Below are 23329 nucleotides of genomic sequence, written 5' to 3'. Positions count from 1 at the left end.
GTTGAAAGTGGGGTCTTTCCTGTGTCTTGTATCCCCTATGGGTCCTCCTAATCTAGGCCATGGAGTTCCCCTACTGACTTCATACCCCACAGACAGGATGGCTCTTATTGGAACCATCATTCAGCATCTGGGGGCTCAGATTCCTACTGTATGCTTGATTGGTTGAAGCAGACCACAAAAGGATGACAGATCCATGACTAATGCAAAACAGAAAGAAAACCCCATCAAACTCATAGGAAGTAATCTGAATCTGGTTTGGGGAAAGTGGTTACATCGCTAGTTCCGAAAACCATCTGTTTCACTCAAAACATTGAAAATAGATTAAAATTGACACAAATTTTTTGGAACCAAATACATTGTAATTAATACCATAATGAATAAAAATCTCAACCGCAAATTTAAAGCACAAATTGACATTACTGCAGCTACAAGCAGCTACGTTGGCCATGGCATAACAATTTAGTGAGCACCATGAGAACTGTGAGAAATAAATGTTTTGGAATGATTGAAACAACATCCATTGAAATAAATGTTAACTTGAAAGGCCTCCCTATTCCCCAAAGTATCCCCCCCCATCTAATTTCCACCTTTGTTCACATAATGCAACACTGTTGTATCAGTCACTCTGTGAAACTGTAACTGTACATAGCTGAACTTTTAGGAACTTGGCAACGTCGTCTTGCCGCCTGAATAATGCATGTATAAAATAGCAGAGGTTAGGGGTCATGTGTATGTGTCTGAGCCAGTACAGGCTTGCTTCATCCTCGGGCTGCGTTTCTCCTGCTCGACATGCAGATATGATTCTCTCTTCAGTGTCACCATAAGGACAAGTGCAGGATACTAGCAATAACTCGGGTTCACTTCTAAAGACGTATCTCCTTGTGATGCTCCACAGTGACCGTCACAGAGAGTGATGAGGGTTGAAGGGGACACTGTGAAGGTGAAGTATTGTGGTTTACGTTGTTTCAGTGCCTTATTGTCTTTCCATATTCCTTTCTGGAGACATTCCTAATGAAAGGATCTGGACTGCATTGTGAAATTCTGTATAAACAGATCTACACTGAGTATACAAAACATTGGGACCACCTTCTCTTTCCATGACATAGACTGAGCACGTGAATCCATGTGAACGCTATGATCCCTTATTGATGTCACCTGTTAAATCCACTTCAGTCAGTGTGGAGGAGACGGGTTAAAGAAGGATTTTAAAGCATTGAGATGTGGATTGTGTATGTGTGCCATTCAGAGGGTGAATGGGCAAAACAAAAGATTTAAGTGCCTTTGAACGGGGTACAGCAGAAGGTACCAGGCGCACCAATTTGAGTGTCAAGAACTGCAACGCTGCTGGGTTTTTCACGTTCAACAGTTTCCCGTGTGTATCAAAAATGGTCCACCACACAAAGGACATCTAGCCAACTTGACACAACTGTGGTAAGCATCCCTGTGGAATGCTTTTGACACCTTGTAGTCCAAGCCCCGATGAATGGAGGCTGTTCTGAGGGCCAAATCAAACTTTATTTGTCACATGTGCCGAATACAACAAGTGTACACTTTACTGTGAAATGCTTACTTACAAGCCCTTAACCCAACAGTGCAGTTCAAGAAGAGTTAAGGAAATATTTACCAAGTAGACTAAAATAAAAAGTAATTATAAAAAGTAACACAATAAGAATAACAATAACGAGGCTATATACAGGGGGCACTGGTACCAAGTCAGTGTGTGGGGGTACAGGTTAGTCGAGGTAATTTGTACATGTAGGTGGGGTTGAAGTGACTATGCATAGATAATAAACAGAGAGTAGCAGCAGTGTACAAAAGGGAGGGGGTGTCAATGTAAATTGTCCGGTGGCAATTTTATTAATTAACAAGCAGTCTAATGGCTTGGGGGTAGAAGCTGTTGAGGAGCCTTTTGGTCCTAGACTTGGCATTCCGGTACCGCTTTCCGTGCGGTAGCAGAGAAAACAGTCTATAACTTGGGTGACGAGTCTCTGACAATTTTATGGGCCTTCCTCTGACACCGCCTAGTATATAGGTCCTGGATGTCAGGAAGCTTGGCCCCAGTGATGTACTGGGCCATACGCATTACCCTCTGTAATGCCTTACGGTCAGATGCCGAGCAGTTGCCAGACCAGACGGTGATGCAACCGGTCAGAATGCTCTTGATGGTGCAGCTGTAGAACCTTTTGAGGATCTGGGGACCCGTGCCAAATCCTTTCAGTCTCATGAGGGGGAAAAGGTTTTGTCGTGCCCTCTTCATGACTGTCTTGGTATGTTTGGACCAAAGGGGGGGTGCAACTGAATATTAGGAAAGTGCTCCTAATGTTTTGTACACTCAGTGCATATCAGAAATCTGTAGAAACCTAGTTTTGTGCTTTATCATTTTTTGCCTTAGAATGTGATGCAATATACTGTACAGTGTGGACTCAAATGATTGTTTGAACTGTCCAAAACCAACACCAAACCTCCTCCTGTTCCCTCCCCATCTGATCAATCAGTTATCCACCTCAGTGCATTGTTGTATTCATATCCAAATCTTACAAGGGGCATTTGGCAATCCTTGTAAGCCCTTGCAGTCACCACCTAATGAGAGAGCTCAGCCACTATAAACGTATTGAGGAAAAGACATTGAAGTTTAAGGAAAGTGAAAAGAGTGAAGGAATGGCTTGTATTGAGAGCATCTGCTTGTTCTCCTGCTGCCCACATCAAAGGAGGAGGGATATTTACTGTAAGGCACATATGGATAATAAAAGAAAGGAAGCTTCAATTAATTTCTGGTTTCTGTCAGGTTCTGTCCACCACTTTTCCATAGTGTGTATGTGTGAGTTAGGCTAATCATTTCAACTACCGTTTATCATCTTTTCAACCCCACTCTGTTTTGTTTATGGCAGAAGGTTTGTAAATTGAGCCAATGGTTGAGCCAATTGGAGTGTTTTCTTCCCAGTCCTATAGCAAGGCATTATTACTGGGATATGAAGTAACAACATGAAAAAAAACACAAAAAAACTATTGTGTTGAGTTTTGTTTGGGAAATAAAGATAATTGTATCTCTCAAAGTTGATTATTAGCAGAAATATCCAATCAAAACAGAGCCGTTGACACGTAACAAATTGGTGGCGTTGGGGGCCAGAGATGACATGGTTGTGGAATGTGGTCCGCAGGGGAGGAGCACGGAACAGCCGGGTTCCATTTCCAACACAGTCGAACCCGGGTTCCATTTCAACACTGTGAGGAGGATAGATTGGTACCAGACCTGCTTTGGCACTTAGAGGATGAAGCCTTTGGGCCCCCAGCTCATAAACAAAAACATGAGCGCAGTCCGCATTAGTCCAGAACACTCCTTACATTGTCTGTACTTCAATGTCATGCAGCTGATGCAATCCACATGTATTATGTTGCAATGATTAATAACATTACTGATACTGATCCAGCACTATACAAGACTGACATGTTAGCATTTTGTGGCACGTAATTTATGTTTTTCACAAAACACGGCATGTTACTGTATGCAAGTGAAACATTTCATTCACAAAACAACATTTCATTTCATTTAAACCAAGAGGCTTTTTATTGGTACCAAAGAATTTATACTAAATGATTTACATAGTAAATATATATTTCGGTTAAAAAAACTATTCTATGAAAGAGAAATGGTCAGGTTGTTAGGCGGGATACATGGTAAAAAAAACAGTGTTTGCGAGACATAATTCTACAGACAATGCTCCGACACCAAAACTACCAGTGCAAGCTTTATGAAATAGTTATCTTGCAGTCAATGACATCACAATATATCAAAAAGAGTGAGGAAATGGTATCAGTGGCCTGCACTGATACATTGAAGCATCAATGACTAGCAATTGAGGCTAGCTGCATGACAAATGGTTCCACGCTACAACATGAATAAGGTTTACAGCACCATCTTGGAAGGAGCAGTTTGTAAAAGAACTGAAGGACGTTTTACCTGATGAGGTATCACCGTGACAACTTTGGATATGCAATGCTTGGCTTTCACCACTGTAAAATCATCACATCAATAAAGGGACGTTATACTCCCAAATCAAACTTTGTCAGATCTTTTCAGACCAAAAAAAACGAGTCTAATGTCAAGATGAATCTACACTCCTCCAGCTATATGCATCAACACCATTCATTTTGGATAGTGGCATATGGCTGGATCTACAAAACAGATGGCCTACTTTTGAGGTATAAAACGTCTATCAAACATTGATTTTGGAGTGAAATATCCCTATAACTGTTAAAGATAAAGCCCTCTATTTGAGGTACATCTTTACCTTCATTGTTGAGTCAGTTTTAGCAGCTGTGTGTGAAATAGAAAGCTCAGTGAGGCCGGAGAGAAAATGTGTGTCCCTCTCAAATAGGTTTACACTGCTACCTGATGGGTTTTGTCTAAACAATGGCAGAAAAGAAAGCAGGACTGCACAGATAAATACTTGAGACTCATCTGTGGGTAAAATATTTTTGACAACACATAAACAGCAATAAATAAGAATCAAGGATAAACATCAAGAAAAAAAAACGATTCAGAGGGTATAGTTTGTTAAATGTACTTTTTCCTGAGAAGAGTATCATTGGCTGTCGATGGAAAGGGCGATGAGCACCAATAAGAAACATGGAACTATCACCTCACTTTTCTAGTGCACCGGTTGTAGTTTTTAAAAGGGACATATCTAAAATGTTCAACTTCATATTCATCATCTCCAGCACCATCCTAACATCAACATACTGTATGTGAAAATGGTGGTTTTCTATGTTTTGTATTAAAAAAAGGAAAATAAGTGTTTCCAATGACATCATCAACCAATTAGTAGACAATTAGTAGGCAATGCCTACTCATAATTGGTTAAAAGTCATATGATGCACACCGATGATGTCATGTGACACACTTAAGCTTCCTCTATCTTTTTTAATACAAAACATAGAAACATGCCATTTTCACATATGTTGATGTTGGGGTTGGTGCTGGAGATGATGAATATGGGGTAGAATGTTTTTTACATTTCCCTTCATAGAGAAAAGTACTGAGAGTATTGAAATAATACTGTAACTACACTGTTCCTACGGATTTGAAAAGATGAACCTATGTAAAATGTTACTTTTAAATGCCACTGTTAAATAGTATGTACCAGAGGCTAAAGACGGTTACAAAAGGTATTGTTCTGAAAAAATAAAAACATATAGCATACCACAACTTATTATTTGATGCAGAGGTAAGCATTCGTCTTGAGAAAAAGCTGCCTATTGATTAAAATTGAGTTATGATTATCGTGAACAAAAGTATTGAAGTTACTTATCTTGAATGAAAATGTCCATTTACAAATACCAGTTGCGTACATTGTTTTTCTGTTAGCTGGCCGTTCGCTCTTTAACGTATCTCTCAAACAGTGTGCATCGATTTCAAACCAGCTATTTTCATATTGTGGATGATGATGAAACTAAATGTACTCAATTCACCCTTTGAATTATGACCTCAATTTCTATTGGTCTTCAGACTGCCCCGGACCTCAGACTGGGGTCATAATGAAGGTTTCAACCAATAGCATCAAGTCCTGACCTCCAGTAGACCAAAATCAACAGTCATCCTGTTTATGTTACACAATGATGTAATTGTATCAGTCTAAAGTCCCAGTGGAACAACATTAGTCTTAAGAGCAAAAAAATAAAGATGGCCCTGATATTCCATTCACCTCTTGGGGTGATATGGACTCTTCCTGGCTTTATCGATAAAAGGAAGCGGGGCAGCCAAAGAAGTCCATGCCGATATAGCGGGGGTATCCTTCCAGAACCTTCACCTCCACGGGGTCAAACTTCCAATACTGTCTCCCACTCAGGAAATGAGCAAAGCCTATTAGGAAGTTAGGAGGTCAACAATTAGCTCAATGCAATTAAATGGAATTACCATGGGGTTACATGCACGCACACACACAAACTGTCAGAAACACACAATACTCAGAGATATCCACATGCTTGCTATCAATAAAACTGGGAACACAACACGACATAATGGATCCTGTCCAAATACATTTAGCCTTTGACTATTTTTGTATATCTCTGACTCTCACCATATCGGTCCTGGAAAGCTGCGTCAATGTCCTTGGGGATGCCCCTCCAGTCCTGCATGCTACGCGGGTGTGCTGTGTCCACCCGGTTCTCCAGGGGGCTGAAGCGCCAGTAGGTGCCCGACTTGAAGAGGTAGGTCTTCTGGGCCTTGTCCTCGCCCCACATGAGGGCTGCTTGGATGTCCGACACTTGAAGGCCCAGCCGACGCACTGAGTCCGGCCCCGTGATCCTCCTCTCCGCGTCAAACACCCAGTAACTGTCGCCTGTTGACGATGTCACACGTCTTTTTAGACACAGATCTGGGATTAGCCTAGTCAGTCCTAATGTTAACTATTAGGGGGATGAAATAATATAAGAAAGGGAAAGGAGGATACCTAGTCAGTTGTACAACTGAATGCCTTCAACTGAAAAGTGGCTTCCGCATTTAACCCAACCCCTCTGAATCAGAGCCTGTATCAGCTGTCAGGGACGACATCTGTGCTAGGTAGACGGTGGGTCACATAAACCAGAGGCTCAGGCTGAAACATGTACCTGGTGAATGGACCTAGTACTGCTGTTTCCTCTCTCCCTACTACTGCTGTTTCCTCTCCCTCCCTACTACTGCTGTATCCTCTCTCTACCTACTGCTGCTGTTTCCTCTCCCTACTACTGCTGTTTCCTCTCCCTACCTACTGCTGCTGTTTCCTCTCCCTCCCTACTCTCCCCCCTACTGCTGTTTCCTCTCCCTCCCTAACTGCTGCTGTTTCCTCTCTCCCTACTACTGCCATTTCCTCTCTCCCTACTACTTGCGCGTTTCCTCTCCCTCCCTACTGCTGCTGTTTCCTCTCTCTCCCTACTGCTGCTGTTTCCTCTCCCTCCCTACTACTGCTGTTTCCTCTCCCTCCCTACTGCTGCTGTTTCCTCTCCCTCCCTACTACTGCTGTTTCCTCTCCCTCCCTACTGCTGCTGTTTCCTCTCCCTCCCTACTACTGCTGTTTCCTCTCCTCTCCTACTGCTGCTATTTCCTCTCTCCCTACTGCTGGTGTTTCCTCTCTCTCCCTACTACTGCTGTTTTCTCTCCCTTCTACTGCTGCTGTGGCTTATAGGAGCTTCTGCTAACTGCTGGGCCTAATTGGCCCACCCAAACACTGGCTGAGCCCTGGTGGGAGGTGGAAGTTTAGACGCCAATAAAACAACACACATCCACAGACACACACACACAGAGACACATACACGCACTCACACACATACGCCTTTGCACACAGGCACACGCAGACAATCGTATATCTACACCACACACACACACACACTATACACCCTTGCAAGACTAGACCATGTTTCTGCCATCTGTCATCACTATGATCAACGCTGTTAAAATAAACAAAACCAGAGCAGAGTCGTTAAGCCGTGGATTGTTTGTGTGAAGCAACTAATATCACTTTACATTTACCCCTCTGGTGATCTGCTGTCAAATACTTTCTTTTTAGAAGTTTGACCAAACCTGACTTCACAGGAGGTTGTGGCACCTTAATTGGGAGAAGGGGCTCGTGGTAATGACTGTAGCGGAATCAGTGGAATGGTATCAAATACAGTGGGAGAACAAGTATTTGATACACTGCCGATTTTGCAGGTTTTCCTACTTACAAAGCATGTAGAGGTCTGTAATTTTTATCATAGGTACACTTCAACTGTGAGAGACGGAATCTAAAACAAAAATCCAGAAAATCACATTGTATGATTTTTAAGTAATTAATTAGCATTTTTTGCATGACACATAGTATTTGATACATCAGAAAAGCAGAACTTAATATTTGTATAGAAACCTTTTGTTTGCAATTACAGAGATCATACGTTTCCTGTAGTTCTTGACCAGGTTTGCACACACTGCAGCAGGGATTTTGGCCCACTCCTCCATACAGACCTTCTCCAGATCCTTCAGGTTTCGGGCTGTCGCTGGGCAATACGGACTTTCAGCTCCTTCCAAAGATTTTCTATTGGGTTCAGGTCTGGAGACTGCTAGGCCACTCCAGGACCTTGAGATGCTTTCTACAGAGCCACTCCTTAGTTGCCCTGGCTGTGTGTTCGGGTCGTTGTCATGCTGGAAGACCAGCCACGACCCATCTTCAATGCTCTTACTGAGAGGTTGTTGGCCAAGATCTCGCAATACATGGCCCCATCCATCCTCCCCTCAATACGGTGCAGTCGTCCTGTCCCCTTTGCAGAAAAGCATCCCCAAAGAATGATGTTTCCACCTCCATGCTTCACGGTTGGGATGGTGTTCTTGGGGTTGTACTCATCCTTCTTTTTCCTCCAAACACGGCGAGTGGAGGTTTAGACCAAAAAGCTTTATTTTGTCTCATCAGACCACATGACCTTCTCCCTTCCTCCTCTGGATCATCCAGATGGTCATTGGCAAACTTCAGACGGGCCTGGACATGCGCTGGCTTGAGCAGGGGGACCTTGCGTGCGCTGCAGGATTTTAATCCATGACGGCGTAGTGTGTTACTAATGGTTTTCTTTGAGACTGTGGTCCCAGCTCTCTTCAGGTCATTGACCAGGTCCTGCCGTGTAGTTCTGGGCTGATCCCTCACCTTCCTCATGATCATTGATGCCCCACGAGGTGAGATCTTGCATGGAGCCCCAGACGGGATGATTGACCGTCATCTTGAACTTCTTCCATTTTCTAATAATTGCGCCAACAACAGTTGTTGCCTTCTCACCAAGCTGCTGGCCTATTGTCCTGTAGCCCATCCCAGCCTTGTGCAGGTCTTACAATTTTATCCCTGATGTCCTTACACAGGCTCTCTGGCTTTGGCCATTGTGGAGAGGTTGGAGTCTGTTTGATTGAGTGTGTGGACAGGTGTCTTTTATACAGGTAACGAGTTCAAACAGGTGCAGTTAATACAGGTAATGAGTAGAGAAGTCTCTTCTTAAAGAAAAACTAACAGGTCTGTGAGAGCCGAAATTCTTACTGGTTGGTGGTGATCAAATACTTATGTCATGCAATAAAAAAGGCAAATTAATTACTTAAAAGTCATACAATGTGATTTTCTGGATTTTTGTTTTAAGATTCCGTCTCTCACAGTTGAAGTGTACCTATGATAAAAATTACAGACCTCTACATGCTTTGTAAGTAGGAAAACCTGCAAAATCGGCAGTGTATCAAATACTTGTTCTCCCCACTGTATATCAAACACATGGTTTCCAGGTGTATGATGCCATTCCATTTGCTCTGTTCTGGCCATTATTATGAGCTGTCTTCCCCTCAGAAGCCTCCTGTGTTTGACTTTCAGAAAAATGGCTGTCTCAAAACGAAACACTTATGGTCCCACTCGGAACTGCTACCAACATGCGAGAGTCTGGTACTGCGCTCTAAGGTCCCGACTCTGGACCACACATACGCCCTGGCGACAGGGGTTTGACTCTCACCTTGGGCCTCTCCTGTCTGTTTTGAACTGTCCTGTCATAAAAATAGCTCATTTAAAAACAATTAGACACACTGCCCTACGATGAGCTACTTCTGTACTCCTTACCACGCCTGCCAAATATCAGAGCTCAAAATCAACTGCTACCAGCAGAGCAGTGGATCCCATAGAAATACACATTAGAATGGGTAAAACCCCAGACTATGGCAGGTATTCTGTTTCTATGGTGGAACCCACCTTGGAAGAACCAGCTGTTTCCAGTCTTGTCTTCGTAGGCCGCATCGATGTTGTCGGGGATCCCCCTCCAGTGGCGTGTTGCTAGCGCCGGGTACCCCGCCTGCAGTTGGCCATCACGGATACGCCACACGTAGCGGGACTTGAAGAAGAACATCTCCCCTCTGATCATGGACACGGCATCAAAGTTAGTCCTGCAGGGGTCCGGCTGTGGCCAAGTCATGGAGAAAGAGACAGAGTGAGCACAGGTTATGTCATGCAAAATCAAAATGGCGGAAGCTCAACTCAGCCTGGAAACTTTCTTCAATCTCAACAAATTGAGTCACTGAAACGAGCATTGCGTGTCAATCTACTAATATTCCAGTTGTTACCTATTTGCTCCCAACAATGGATGTGTTCACTGATAAGTTGAACTTCTATTAATTTCTTGTCATATTCAGTCCTCACCACAGTGGTTTCGATCTCATTGGTCTCTGTGATGACGGGCGGGGCTTTTCGCAGCGGACCATACAGGTATTGGATGCCCTGCTTGTCATCGTCGCTCAGCTCCAGGGGATAGGAGAAGCTGTAGAAGGGGGACATGACGGCTCCATCGACCAGGGAGTGCTGGAGGCCGAGGACGTGGCCAAACTCATGGGCCGCCACCTGCAGGAGATCCGTGCCTGCAGGACCACCATGGGACAATGGTCAGTGACATTGAAACAGAGGGCATCAACCATACTTGCCTGAGCAAGATTTAGGCAGTATCTCTAGCAATGTTTGTTCAGTATCTTCACTTATAAACTACTACCTAGAGACCAGTGGCGGTCAGTGCCGTTTAAGATGAGAGAGGACGATAATTATTTTAATGAGATGGCCTATTACAGCATATTGGATGACTCTCATTCTTATTCCATTCACCCAGCTCAATGTAACATCGATAGGTTTAGGCTATTACATGATATTCACATTTTCCCTGTACCCATCATGAGATTGGTACAATCTAGCCTATGAATGGAACTTTACAGCGTAGGTGCACAGGTCGAGAGAATTTTGAGTAATCAAGGTGACAGACATTGACACATTCAAAATCGCCTTGCACACTCTTGCCTGCATTTAGCTGATCTAGGGTGTAATCATTAGTCCAACAGTTGCAAATGTGAGTTTCTATTGGACAAATTCAGGTAGGTTTATCCCCGCTTCGTTCCATTTGCTTCCGTTTAAGAAATGTTTTTCCTCGATAGAATCAGTATCTATACATACACCCCTGATCACACACAAACACATTCACTTTCATAGCAGCCACATAAAAACAACATGATCTCTTTGCTCGTTGTATATATAATTATTTCTCACTACTATCTACGGGTTCTCCTCCTCTCACCTTTTCCATTCCCGTGTAGACTTCAGTGCACAACACATCAGCTATCTGTGACCAGGCGAAAAACCTTTCCAAACCAAACCTTCATATCATGACCGCTAAACGCAACACACAGCCTACATCGTTGTCACGCCATAGTCAACATAGCTACTAGAACTAATGCATTAGGAAAGCCGCTACAATCATAAATTAATAAAACCAAAATCTTACCTTAACTTGGAAGAGTTCCAGTGTTGGATAGCCATAGCCAGCTAGCAAACATAGCATCCCTCTCTGTTTGATCTGGGTGTGTGAATAGGCTAAACTAGCTAGCTGCATTTGCTAGCTAAGTGAAAGTAAAAAATAAAAAATACAACCAAATATATCTAGCTCTCTCTCTCGCTCTCTTGCTTCTCTTTAGTTTTGGAATAAATTTGTTAAAAACTGTTAAACTATTGTCTTTCTCGCTCTCTGAGTCAACTACTCACCACATTTTATTCACTGCAGTGCTAGCTAGCAATAGCTTTCAGTACTAGATTTATTCTCTTATCTTTTGATTGGGTGGACAACATGTCAGTTCATGCTGCAAGAGCTCGGATAGGTTGGAGGACGTCCTCTGGAAGTTGTCATAATTACTGTGTAAGTCTATGGAAAGGGGTGAGAACCATGAGCCTCCTAGGTTTTGTATTGAAATCGATGTACCTAGAGGAGGACAGAAGCTGTCCTCTGGCTAAACCATGGTGATACCCTACAGACTGCTGCTGAGGCTACTGTACACCTTTATTGCAAAACAGTGCGTTTTAATCAATTATTTTGTGACGTGAACATTTTTAGTATAGTTTTATCTTTTTTAATGTTTCACTATTTTTATTTTTATGAAATTCACTCTGGAGGACGGTCCTCCCCTTCCTCCTGCGAGGAGCCTCCACTGGTATAGACCGGTAAATTAAATAGGTTATTTCTGCTATTCACTCACCCATGCTGTTTCCCACTGTCCAACTCTCATCATAGTCAAAGTGGATGTCGCCTGCCCGGTGAGTTCTGGGGAAAAAGGCATGGGCCAGAATGCCTCCAGGACCATCGAAAGGCAGGTTGTCACCATGCCAGTACCTACACAACAAACACAGAGGCACAAGGCAGGGTGGTCAGACATTTTATTTTAGACAAAGTTCACCACTTCATTAGTCACTTTAGGGCATTAGATTCAGCTGCGGGCAAATTTTCTTCTTAAGCGGATGGTCGGAGGGCCTGGGAACTTAATTACAAATAATTTGTAGACTGCAATTTGACTGCAAGAATCCCAAACAGATCATTTCAAACCTTGCTTAGATTTGTATACGATCACGTCTCTCTATTATGCGTGGGAATACTTGGGAATAGAAAACTTGGAGCTGATTTCCTGGTGTTTTTACAGTCTTGTATGTCCAACTATGAAAATTTTATACCGAACAAAAATATAAACGCAACATGTTGGTGTTGGTCCCATGTTTCATGAGCTAAAATAAAAGATCCCAGAAATGTTCCATATGTACAAAAATCTTATTTCTCTCAAATTTTGTGCTAGTGAGCATTTCTCCTTTGCCAAGATAACCCATCCACCTGAAAGGTGTGGCATATCAAGAAGCTGATTAAACAGCATGATCATTACACAGGTACACCTTGTGCTAGGGACAATAAAAGGCCACACTAAAATGTTCAGTTTTGTCACACAAAATGTGCAGTTTTGTCACACAGATGTCTCAAGTGTTGAGGGAGTGTGCAATTGGCATGCTGACTGCAGGAATGTCCACCAGAGTTGTTGCCAGATAATTAAATGTTAATTTCTCTACCATAAGCCGCCTCCAACGTTGTTTTAGAGAATTTGGCAGTACGTCCAACCGGTCTCACAACCACGGACCATGTGTAACCACACCAGCCCAGGACCTCCACATCCAGCTTCTTCACCTGCGGGATCGTCTGAGACCAGCCTCCCGGACAGCTGATGAAACTGAGAAGTATTTCTGTCTGTAATTAAGCCCTTTTATCGGGAAAACCTCAGTCTGATTGGCTGGACCTGGCTCCCCAATGGGTGGGCCTGGCTCCCAACTGTTTGGGCTTCCTGCCCAGTCATATGAAATTTATAGATTCGTGCCTAATGAATTTATTTCAATTGACTGATTTCCTTATTTGAAATGTAAGTCAGTAAAATTGTTGAAATTGGTGCATGTTGCGTTTATATTTTTGTTCAGTATAAAAAAATATATATATACATTTTCTTTGCTCAGAAAACTTGGGGGGCCAAGTAAAACCAACCGTGGGCCGCCAGTTTGGGAACCCTGCTTTATGGGCTCCTTACAAATCTGATTCCCATATGTTTGTTATTATGTTTGTACTATTGCTTATATACAAGGGATGTATCCATGTATCCATTTCAACATTAATGAAGATGCATTCAAAGGGGAAATTGACATTTGATCCTTTCCTTTCTGCTCAGATATTCAAGTAGGCTCCATGGACCTTCTGTACAGTAAATAATCAAAGTAATGCTGTCATTGCAGACAGTAAAAAATCTGGGTCTATAACAAATCTTGCGGCTCCATAACCCTCTCGATGTCAAGATCCAACCTAGTACAGTAACTGAACATCATGTCATTACTGAGGCATCTTTTTGATGTAAGGTACAAGGTCCTAAACTATGCCATTGCTCAGACCCATCGCACTGTGGGGGCATTGAGTTACGGCTCATACCACAGCGATTAAATCCAATTAATGTTGCCAGCCTGCATAGTGATGTAACTAACGACTGGGTCAAATGATGAGAAAGTATGAATTAACTTATAAAAAATACAAAAAAATCTACGAAAACATGTTATTTCTTCCGGGAAATATGTGCTTTAGGATTTTTTTATTTTACAACTGTGGTATAAGCAGGATAAACGCCTCTGTTCTGTACATTACCTTGGAAAAATGAACTCCGCAGCGGGACGAGACAGAACGTCAGTGTTAATCTCTACTTACAAAGGCAAAGGTCTCGAGGGCGGATACAGTATCGTCTGAGAGAAGAAACATGTAAATAGGTCTGGTGTGTAGGTGGATGCTCTAAAGCTGCAGTCATTTACAACAAGGGAATGTGATGCTGTTGTGCTCGTGCCAACACGAGAAATCCATTGAGAGTTGAAGAAATGTGCCCTGAGGCTTTTCATTCAAATAAACCGTAGCTAACAAGTCCTGCTTTGTAACATTCAAGTGCATTCAGGATGGAGAGGGGGGGACGATTCGCCCATGAGCATGGCTTATTATAGACATGGGTGAGAGATGGGCAGGGTTGGGGTCAATTCAACTCAGTTTAACTGAGTTGGTGAGTTCAGGTTCCAAATTAGAAAATGTAATTCAGGAATTACATTTCTTTGAAGATAAATGGACATTCACAAATTCATGCACACCTGCATCACATTTTTAGATTTGATTGAGTAAATGAAAATTGCCCTCAAGTTTGGTGATTGGACCGAGATAACTGAACACTAGTGTTGGCCTGTGAAAAATGCTACACCTGTACTAGCTGTAACACCACACCCTTATTTCCCACCTCTTCCCCTAACAGATAACAAGTCATGAACATAGCTGTATGAATGTCCAACAGCAAAGCTGATTATCTGTACAACCATCAACGCTAATCCCTCAACTTCTCTTTTGAAAAGGTCCTTTTGTTTTTGTCTGATAAAATGAGAGCTTCACATCTCTAAGTCAACAAGATGAACCTGATAAGAAGCACAAGACAGATAAAATAGGATGTCCTGGGTGTTAGCATTAGTAATATTTATAGTAAAGGTAGAGTGTTTCACAGATAAACACAGACATATTGAGTGAGTCAGGAAAGTGATACAAGACTTACAAATAGTTTTGATGATGTGCACCAGCACACAATATGACCAGTAATGCTGTTATATTGAAAGTACATTTAAAAACTGTAATAGAAATCAATAACACATTTTCCAGTGCATGACTGGAATTTCAATAGATTTTCTGAAATAGGTGAGCTGAAATAGAGTTCATCCCAAGCTTGCCTCAGGTTCTCAGAGTGTTCTGCGCCACAGGAAATGCAGATGAGCTTTGTGATTTACATAAATTCACTGAAAACCCACACTAACACAGTTATATTTACAGTATTGCACTTTTCATGTAGCCTAATTTTGGCAAGCTAATAGTCTAACCATCGACCATGCCACATTATGGACTAAACTAAACATTAAAATTGTCATGCCTGCTCCCGCTCTCCCTCTCTGGCGCTCGGGGGCGCCAGGCTGCCCTTCATTACGCACACCTGTCACCATCATTACGCGCAGCAGCGCTCATTGAACTCACCTGGACTCCTTCCCTTTGTTGATTGCCCTGTCTATAACTGTCTGCTCCGTCGTTTGTTCCATGTGTCTGCATTAATGTCATTATGTGTTCATGTCCAGATGCTGTCATGTCCTGTTTCATGTCCATTGTTAATTAAATGTTCACTCCCTGTACCTGCTTCTCGTCTACCAGCGTTGATCTATTTTGTTACGACAATACTGGTAAAATTAAGATCCTACACCTGTAGTATGATGATTACCTGGTAAAGTCGATGATGATGTCAGCTCTCCCACTGCTGACCTCAGTGAACTTCAAGGGTGTGACTTCACTCCACACACGCAGAGCCTCCTGCAAGATGTGACGGACTTTCTCATTACTCAACTGCCAGGGGAAGCGCATGATCCTGTGAGACACACACACACACACACACACACACACACACACGTCAGAAACCACCAGCGTGATCGCCATCTGTGTTCTACCCATAATCCTCTTTTGCGAGGGGCAGAGTGAGTGCCACCCTTCTCTAGTTGCTTCATGGGCCACAGGGTGACCTTGGTCTAGGATAATCTGGTTGTTGTGAGAAAGAAGCCTCTCTAAAGTGGGTGCAAGGCCCAGTCTGATGCCACCCAGCTTGACTGGTGGGTTGAAGCTGTCAAACGTCCCACATCAACAAAAGGATCTGGTATAATATGTTGCTGAATGGGTTGTATGGATTAACTGTCTGCACAATGCCAGATCACCATGATGGCATGGTTCAATCATACAGATGTAGAATCTTAATTTGAACCAGTTTGCTACAGAAGGTAAATAATCCTACAGCAACAGGAAATGTGAATTATTATGTGAATTATAAATTATGAACATTTATGTAGGGGTTGACTAATTTTTTGTTTTGTTTGGGCAAATCAAGTTTGAGATTTTCAAGTGGAAACCACAAGTCAAATACACTACAAGTTGCATTTTCTGCAGTGCAGGAAAATTCTCAGCGACAAAAGAGTGATCAACTTAAGTATACAGCAACATGAACAAAGACTATGATAGGTGCTTGCTTGCATACTGACCTAACTAACCAACCAACACTCTTTATGCAGAATCATTAAAAAAATTATACCTATCCTCAAAATGTTTGACAGCTGCCATCTTGACTTGCTGCATCACCGTCTGTTATGGCAACTGCTTGACATCCGACCGCAAGGCGGATGCAAAGGGTAGTGCGGACAGCCCAGTACATCACTGGGGCCGAGCTCCATGCCATCCAGAACCTCTATACCAGGCGGTGTCAGTGGAAGCACGGAAAATTGTCAAAGACCCCAGCCACCCAAGCCATAGACCCGTTCATTCTGCTACCGCACGGTAAGCGGTACCGTAGTGCCAAGTCTGAGAACAAAAGGCTCCTGAACAGCTTCTACCCCCAAGCCATAAGACAGCTGAACAGTTGTGAACAGGACTATTTGAATTGACCTAGTTTTGCATTGACCTAGTTTTGCACTGACCCTCTTGCACTGATTCTATGCACACTCACTGGACTCTACCCACACACTCACTGGACTCTACCCACACACTCACTGGACTCTACCCACACACTCACTGGACTCTACCCACACACTCACACATACTTAAGAATTTGTTCTTAACTGACTTGCCTAGTTAAATAAAAGTTTAATTATTATTATTTTTTTTTACTTACACTCCAACACAAACACACACACATGCTCACACACACACACACATGCATGCATATTGACGCCACACACACATTTTTACACTCTTCACATACGTACAATGATGTTTATTATCTATCCTGATTGCCTTGTCACTTTTACTCCTACCTACATATACATATTAGCTCAACTACCTCGTACCCCTGCACATTGACTCGGTACTCCTTGTACATAGCCTCGTTATTGTTATCTATTGTCTTCCTATTTTCTATTTTTATTTGCACATTTTCGTACTTTTTAACTCTGCATTGTTGGGAAAGGGCTCGTAAGTAAGCATTTCGCGGTAAAGGCTACACCTGTTGTATTTGGATTCATACTTCAGTTATTCAAGGCATAGGTAATGTGCAGTACATAGAAACATAACTTCAACTTGTTCACAGTTGTTGTGGATTACCATGCAGCAAGGCTGAATTCTGAGTTGACAGAGGTTGTGTGTGCGTCCGTCCAACCAGTAGGACTTGCATTATTATGACAGGCGTTGACAGACAGAAAGGGCAGCGCTTGTTATTACCAGGCGACACCCCATGGAGGACATTTAAACAACCGTGACATGTTCAGTCTCAATGTCCGTCTCATGTTTCATATTATGGGTTTCTCAGTGGGCGCCAGTACAATCCTTCCCCCCCTGCTTTCTGTTGCAATCCGTTACCCCCCTGCTTTCTGTTGCAATCCGTTACCCCCCTGCTTTCTGTTGCAATCCGTTACCCCCCTGCCCTGCAGACATTTCCCTGGATACCAGCCATGGCGGCTATCACTTTTATTCTTCATTTTAGATTTCATAATGAATGGGCGGGGGTTGCAGAAATGGATTGCGCCTCATTGTGTGGAGGCCCTACATACATGCCCAGACAGGAGAGGCCAGCCTTGTGCTGTTGCTGTATTACCCTACTCTACTTCAATAACCTCCCTAACCCTGCCACGGTGATGCATGCCGGGGCCCGATTCTAACCACAGCCCCCGACGCCTGCAGCAGACACCCATTAAACCTGTGCCCTGGGAGTTCAGTTCCAGAATGTGGAACAGTCACTGTGTTGCTAATGCTACGGCCCGTTATTATTAGTCATCACAGAGGAGACAGCAAAACGCTGGCCTTGTAATGACCCCCCTCACCATAGCCACTCTGGGAAAAGAGGAGTGGAACCAGAGCGGGGACAACAGTGCTGATTGCTGGCTCGCGGGCCAAAAGAGGCAGGTCCAGCTCTGTGCTGTTGTGTGTCTCCTGAGGTAAAAATGTGATGAGCCAGCAGAGTACAGTACACACCCCTACAGTACTGTACAATCGTACAATTATTTGTTCCTTTCTTGAAAAGCTGTGTGTGCAGAAATTATTTTGTGTGAGAGGGAGTGCAGGGCACAGGAGGTTCAGTGCCTGTTGACAATCAGCAAAATGACAATGAAGCTATACTTAGGGACACTGAGTAAGTGGCTACCTCAAAGGGATCATGAGTAATGATGACTTATGATGCAATATATTGGTGTTTGTTTGGGGAAGGGTGGTTGATCATACACAGCACCACAGCTTGATCAATACATATGGCATTTTTCACATGAAAACATAAGCTCACTATTCATACAACATAATATAACAATTCTACGCCATTAAAGGAAAAATCCACACAAAAACTATATTTCTGTGTTTTTTTCATTAGTCCACTGTTAAAGACATGCTCCGGTACTTTGGCGACTAAAAAAAATATTTTTTAAACATCCTGCTTTGGGATGGATGTGTCAATGTGTAGTTCATACATACATAATCTATGAGCAGAATTACTGCTTTACCTCAATTAGCCACAAAATCCATAGTTTGAAAGCAACTGTTTTCTTGAAGATGTGCCACGCCATGTTTCCTACATTTTTACATCCACATGGGTCAGCACCCTAGCAATTCGAGTTTTAGCCAATGAGCTTCAGCCCCTCACATTTGAGGGACAGCTAGCAAGAGGCCTGCCCAGCGTTATCCAATGAAGTTGCAGGGCGGGCCCAACGGCATAGTGGACACAGCAGAGAGAGAGAGAGAGAGATGACGTGGTGCACATATCTGCACATATGTGACTTAGGCAATTTTTGGGCTCATGAGTGCTACTTTCAGAACTGCTGGCTAAAAATTATCCAAAAGTACCGGAGCATCTCTTTAATACAGTCCCAAAATGTTTAGCATGTCAGCAGTCAAGTTTTAAAGATATTAGACTTTCAAGAAGCAAAGTGTCACTTCCCACAGGCATCATCATGATGTGGCAAGTGACACTTTGCTTCTTGAAAATCCTATATCTTGAAATGTTTTGGGACTGTTTTAACAGTGGACTAATTAAAAAAATACGAGTGACACTTACTGTCGTGCTGAAAAAGAATTTGCTTTCCCTAACAAAGACTCAGTGTTGCTCTTCTGATAACACTCCTCTGGTGTTATCAGTAACTATTAGCTTGACCTTTCCCCTCTACAGCCCCCTTCCTGCTGAGCTGTATGTGGAGACACCAGGAAGCATGTGGACTGCTCTGCTGTAACATGCTTGAGTGCTCTGACACTGTCTTGTAAATGGCTGTGTTTTTTCAGGTCACGACCCCCCCTGACTCCAAATGACAGAGGGGGTGGGTGGCAAATGTCCGGTGTGGCCCGTCTTTTGACTTTAATGGAAGAGGCGAGGCAGTCCAAACACAGGGAGGAGTGCAGATGACCCCGAGGGCACGAGGTCACCGTGTCAATCAAAAGGTGCTTCAAAGGTAAAGAAAAGTAGTGCCTCCTAGTTTTCTGCCATGTCTGGTTTCAAATTCTATCAAAAACATGAACGCAGCCAAACACTGAATACACATCTACATAGACTGGGCATACTATTATCAAATTATCATTCACTGAAATGTGTCTCTTTAGAAGTTTTGGCTTCAGTGTAAAGGCTCCTCTCTCCTCTCAGTAGCTGTAACCTGGGTGGCCTAACCCAAATGATTCTTGATTTTGAGCATATAAAATAAGCTGAGGTGCTGGGTTGGGGACCAGCGTGATACATATGATGTACACATTACCCGCCTTTCATTCAGAACAATGTAGTGGCCTTTGCCAGCCAGTAAGCGGCCTTTGCCAGCCAGTAGCGGCCTTTGCCAGCCAGTAGCGGCCTTTGCCAGCCAGTAGCGGCCTTTGCCAGCCAGTAGCGGCCTTTGTCAGCTAGTAGCGGCCTTTGTCAGCCAGTAGCGGCCTTTCTTTGCCAGCCAGTGTACTGTAGAAGTGAACCAGTCTACCGTGACAGGGGTTGCATTTGTGTCTCTGTCCTTCCTGGCTAAACTACAGATATCAGTGATAACCTCTTGAATTTGTAAACTCAGGAAAAGCAGATGCCAGTGAAAAAGCAATGCATGGATATGTCTAGAGCAGTGGTTCCCAAACTGGGGTACGCCAAATAAAAATGTGATTTACATACAAAATACAAATTTAAAAAATGTATAGTCCCACACCCCTTCAAACATTCAACCTCCAGCTGCGTACCCCCTCTAGCACCAGGGTCAGCGCACTCTCAAATGTTGTTTTTGCCGTCATTGTACACACACTATGCAATACATTTATTAAACATAAGAATGAGTGTGAGTTTGTCGTCACAACCCGGCTCATGGGAAGTGATGAAGAGCTCTTATAGGACCAGGGCAGAAAATATAACAATAATCAATCATTTTGCTCTTTATTTAGCCATCTTACATATAAAACCTTATTTGTTCATCAACAATTGTGAATAACTCACCACAGGTTAATGAGAAGGATGTGCTTGAAAGGATGCACATAACTCTGCAATGTTGGGTTGTATTGGAGAGAGTCTCAGTCAAATAATTTAACACACATCTGTGCCTGTATTTAGTGTTCATGCTAGTGAGGGCCGAGAATCCCCTCTCACATAGGTACGTGGTTGCAAAGGGCATCAGTGTCTTAACAGCGCGATTTGCCAAGGCAAGAAAATCTGAGCGCAGCCCAATCCAGAAATCTGGCAGTGGCTTCTGATTAAATTACATTTTCACAGAACCGCTTGTTGCAATTTCGATGAGGCTCTCTTGTTCAGATATCGGTAAGTGGACTGGAGGCAGGGCATGAAAGGGATAACGAATCCAGTTGTTTGTGTCATCCGTTTCGGAAAGTACCTTCGTAATTTCTCACCCAGCTCACTCAGGTGCTTCGCTATATCACATTTGACATTGTCCGTAAGCTTGATTTCATTTGCACACAAAAAATCATACAATGATGGAAAGACCTGTGTGACAGAAAAGACAGAAAAGAGCTCCAACTTCTTAATCATAGCCTCAATTTTGTCCCGCACATTGAATATAGTTGCAGAGAGTCCCTGTAATCCTAGATTCAGATCATTCAGGCGAGAAAAAACATCTCCCAGATAGGCCAGTCGTGTGAGAAACTCGTCATCATGCAAGCGGTCAGACAAATGCAAATGATGGTCAGTAAAGAAAACTTCAAGCTTGTCTCTCAATTTAAAATATCATATCAATACTTTGCCCCTTTATAACCAGTGCACTTCTGTATGTTATAAAATTGTTACATGGTCGCTGCCCATATCATTGTATAATGCAGAAAATACATGAGAGTTCAGGGGCCTTGCTTAAACAAAGTTAACCATTTTCACTGTAGTGTCCAAAACATCTTTCAAGCTGTCAGGTATTCCCTTGGCAGCAAGAGCTTCTCGGTGGATGCTGCAGTGTACCCAAGTGGCGTTGGGAGAAACTGCTTGCACGTGCGTTACCACTCCACTAAGTCTCCCTGTCATAGCTTTTACGCCATCAGTACAGACACCAACACATCTTGACCACCAAAGTCCATTTGATGTCACAAAGCTGTCCAGTACTTTAAAAATATCCTCTCATGTTGCCCTGGTTTCCAGTAGTTTGCAGAAGAGGATGTCTTCCTTAATTGACCCCCCATAAACGTAACGGACATATACCAGGATCTGTGTCAAGCCCGCCACGTCAGTTGACTCATCCAGCTGTAATGCATATAACTCACTGGCTTGTATGCAAAGCAGTAATTGTTTCAAAACATCTCCTGCCATGTCACTGATGCGTCGTGAAACAGTGTTGTTTGATGAAGTCATTGTCTGTATAGTTTTTTGGGCCTTTTCCCCAAACATTGTCCCAGCCATATCCGCGGCAGTAGGAAGAATTAAGTCCTCCACAATAGTATGGGGCTTGCCTGTCCTAGCCACTCGGTAGCTCACCATATAAGACGCTTCTAGCCCCTTCTTATGAATGGTATCTGTTGCTTTTATACATGTCTTACTACTCAAAAGTCGTCTTTAGTCTCGCTCAAAAACCTCCTGTGACTTATTTTTTAAATTGTCATGTTTCGCTTCTAAATGTCTGCGCAAGAGTGAAAATTTCCCGCGAGAGAGTAACAGTTAATGTGATTGAATGTTAATTATTTGACTAGGCTACCTAGGCTACCTAGGCTACCTGTATTTGACATTGTGTTGTTATTTCGCTGAACACTAGATGGTTTAATTACATTTTTGGCAGTGAAACGAGGCTACTCAGGCGAGAAAAAAACCTCACCCAAATGTAAGCCCCGTTGGAAAATATTAATGGACTGTTTGAAAATGTGAAGATATTTTTAGAATTTTTCCCCCCTAAAATACTATTATTATTATTATTTTTTTTTTTATGTGAATCACATTTTTATTTGGCGTACCCCAGTTTGGGAATACCTGGTCTAGATCGACCAGAGAAGAATAACCTTACTTGTAGGTGAGGTCAGTCTTGTCCCAGCGCCCCCCAAAGACAACGAAGCGCTTCCGCCGCTGCTTTCCTCCAAAGGTGCCCCCCTTCTGCATGTGGTAGTCCGAGTTGCCACTTTGCTTCTGAGTAGGATAGTCTGGAACACCACAGCGAGGCCGATTCCAGATCGACTCTGTGCCATTCCATGGCAACACAGTCTCTGGATAGACACCTCCCGACAAGTGCAATGGTTCCTTCAGAGTGTCCTGAGTATGATCAAATCTTGTCGTCTTCTTCAGGCCATATGGGTGAGTCTTCTGAGGCCATCCCTGTGAAAAGAGGTATGTGCAACTAAGTACCATTCAAAGAATGTAAATTAAGCTATTGTTTTGACAAAATCACATGCATCTAGGCTACAAACAAAATTACATTAAACTAAATCAAATGGAAAATGGAATTAATGTTTTTAGATAGCTGCATAGCAAGACATTGTCATCACAGTAAATGGCAGCATGGTACATTACTGTAACGTTCTAATAGAG

General features: G+C 43.0%; 1 protein-coding gene across 1 annotated transcript in view; it reads right to left on the bottom strand.

Annotated features, from left to right (window-relative positions):
• Positions 1-4525: 4525 nt before the first annotated feature.
• Positions 4526-23329, bottom strand: part of mmp11b (matrix metallopeptidase 11b) — a 34291-nt gene continuing 15487 nt past the window's right edge. Inside the window, exons 2-8 of the mRNA XM_024146429.2 lie at positions 22812-23116; positions 15632-15775; positions 12029-12162; positions 10161-10375; positions 9717-9921; positions 6078-6338; positions 4526-5860 (exon numbers count right to left, since the gene is read on the bottom strand). Of these exons, the coding sequence (XP_024002197.1) occupies positions 5733-5860; positions 6078-6338; positions 9717-9921; positions 10161-10375; positions 12029-12162; positions 15632-15775; positions 22812-23116 (1392 nt within the window). The 3' untranslated portion in view covers positions 4526-5732. The remainder of the gene's footprint in view (positions 5861-6077; positions 6339-9716; positions 9922-10160; positions 10376-12028; positions 12163-15631; positions 15776-22811; positions 23117-23329) is intronic.

This window comes from Salvelinus sp. IW2-2015, unplaced genomic scaffold, assembly GCF_002910315.2.
Source record: "Salvelinus sp. IW2-2015 unplaced genomic scaffold, ASM291031v2 Un_scaffold16393, whole genome shotgun sequence".
Lineage (NCBI taxonomy): Eukaryota > Metazoa > Chordata > Actinopteri > Salmoniformes > Salmonidae > Salvelinus > Salvelinus sp. IW2-2015.
Note: the sequence above shows the minus strand (reverse complement) of the source record. Positions and strands in the feature narration are given on the sequence as shown.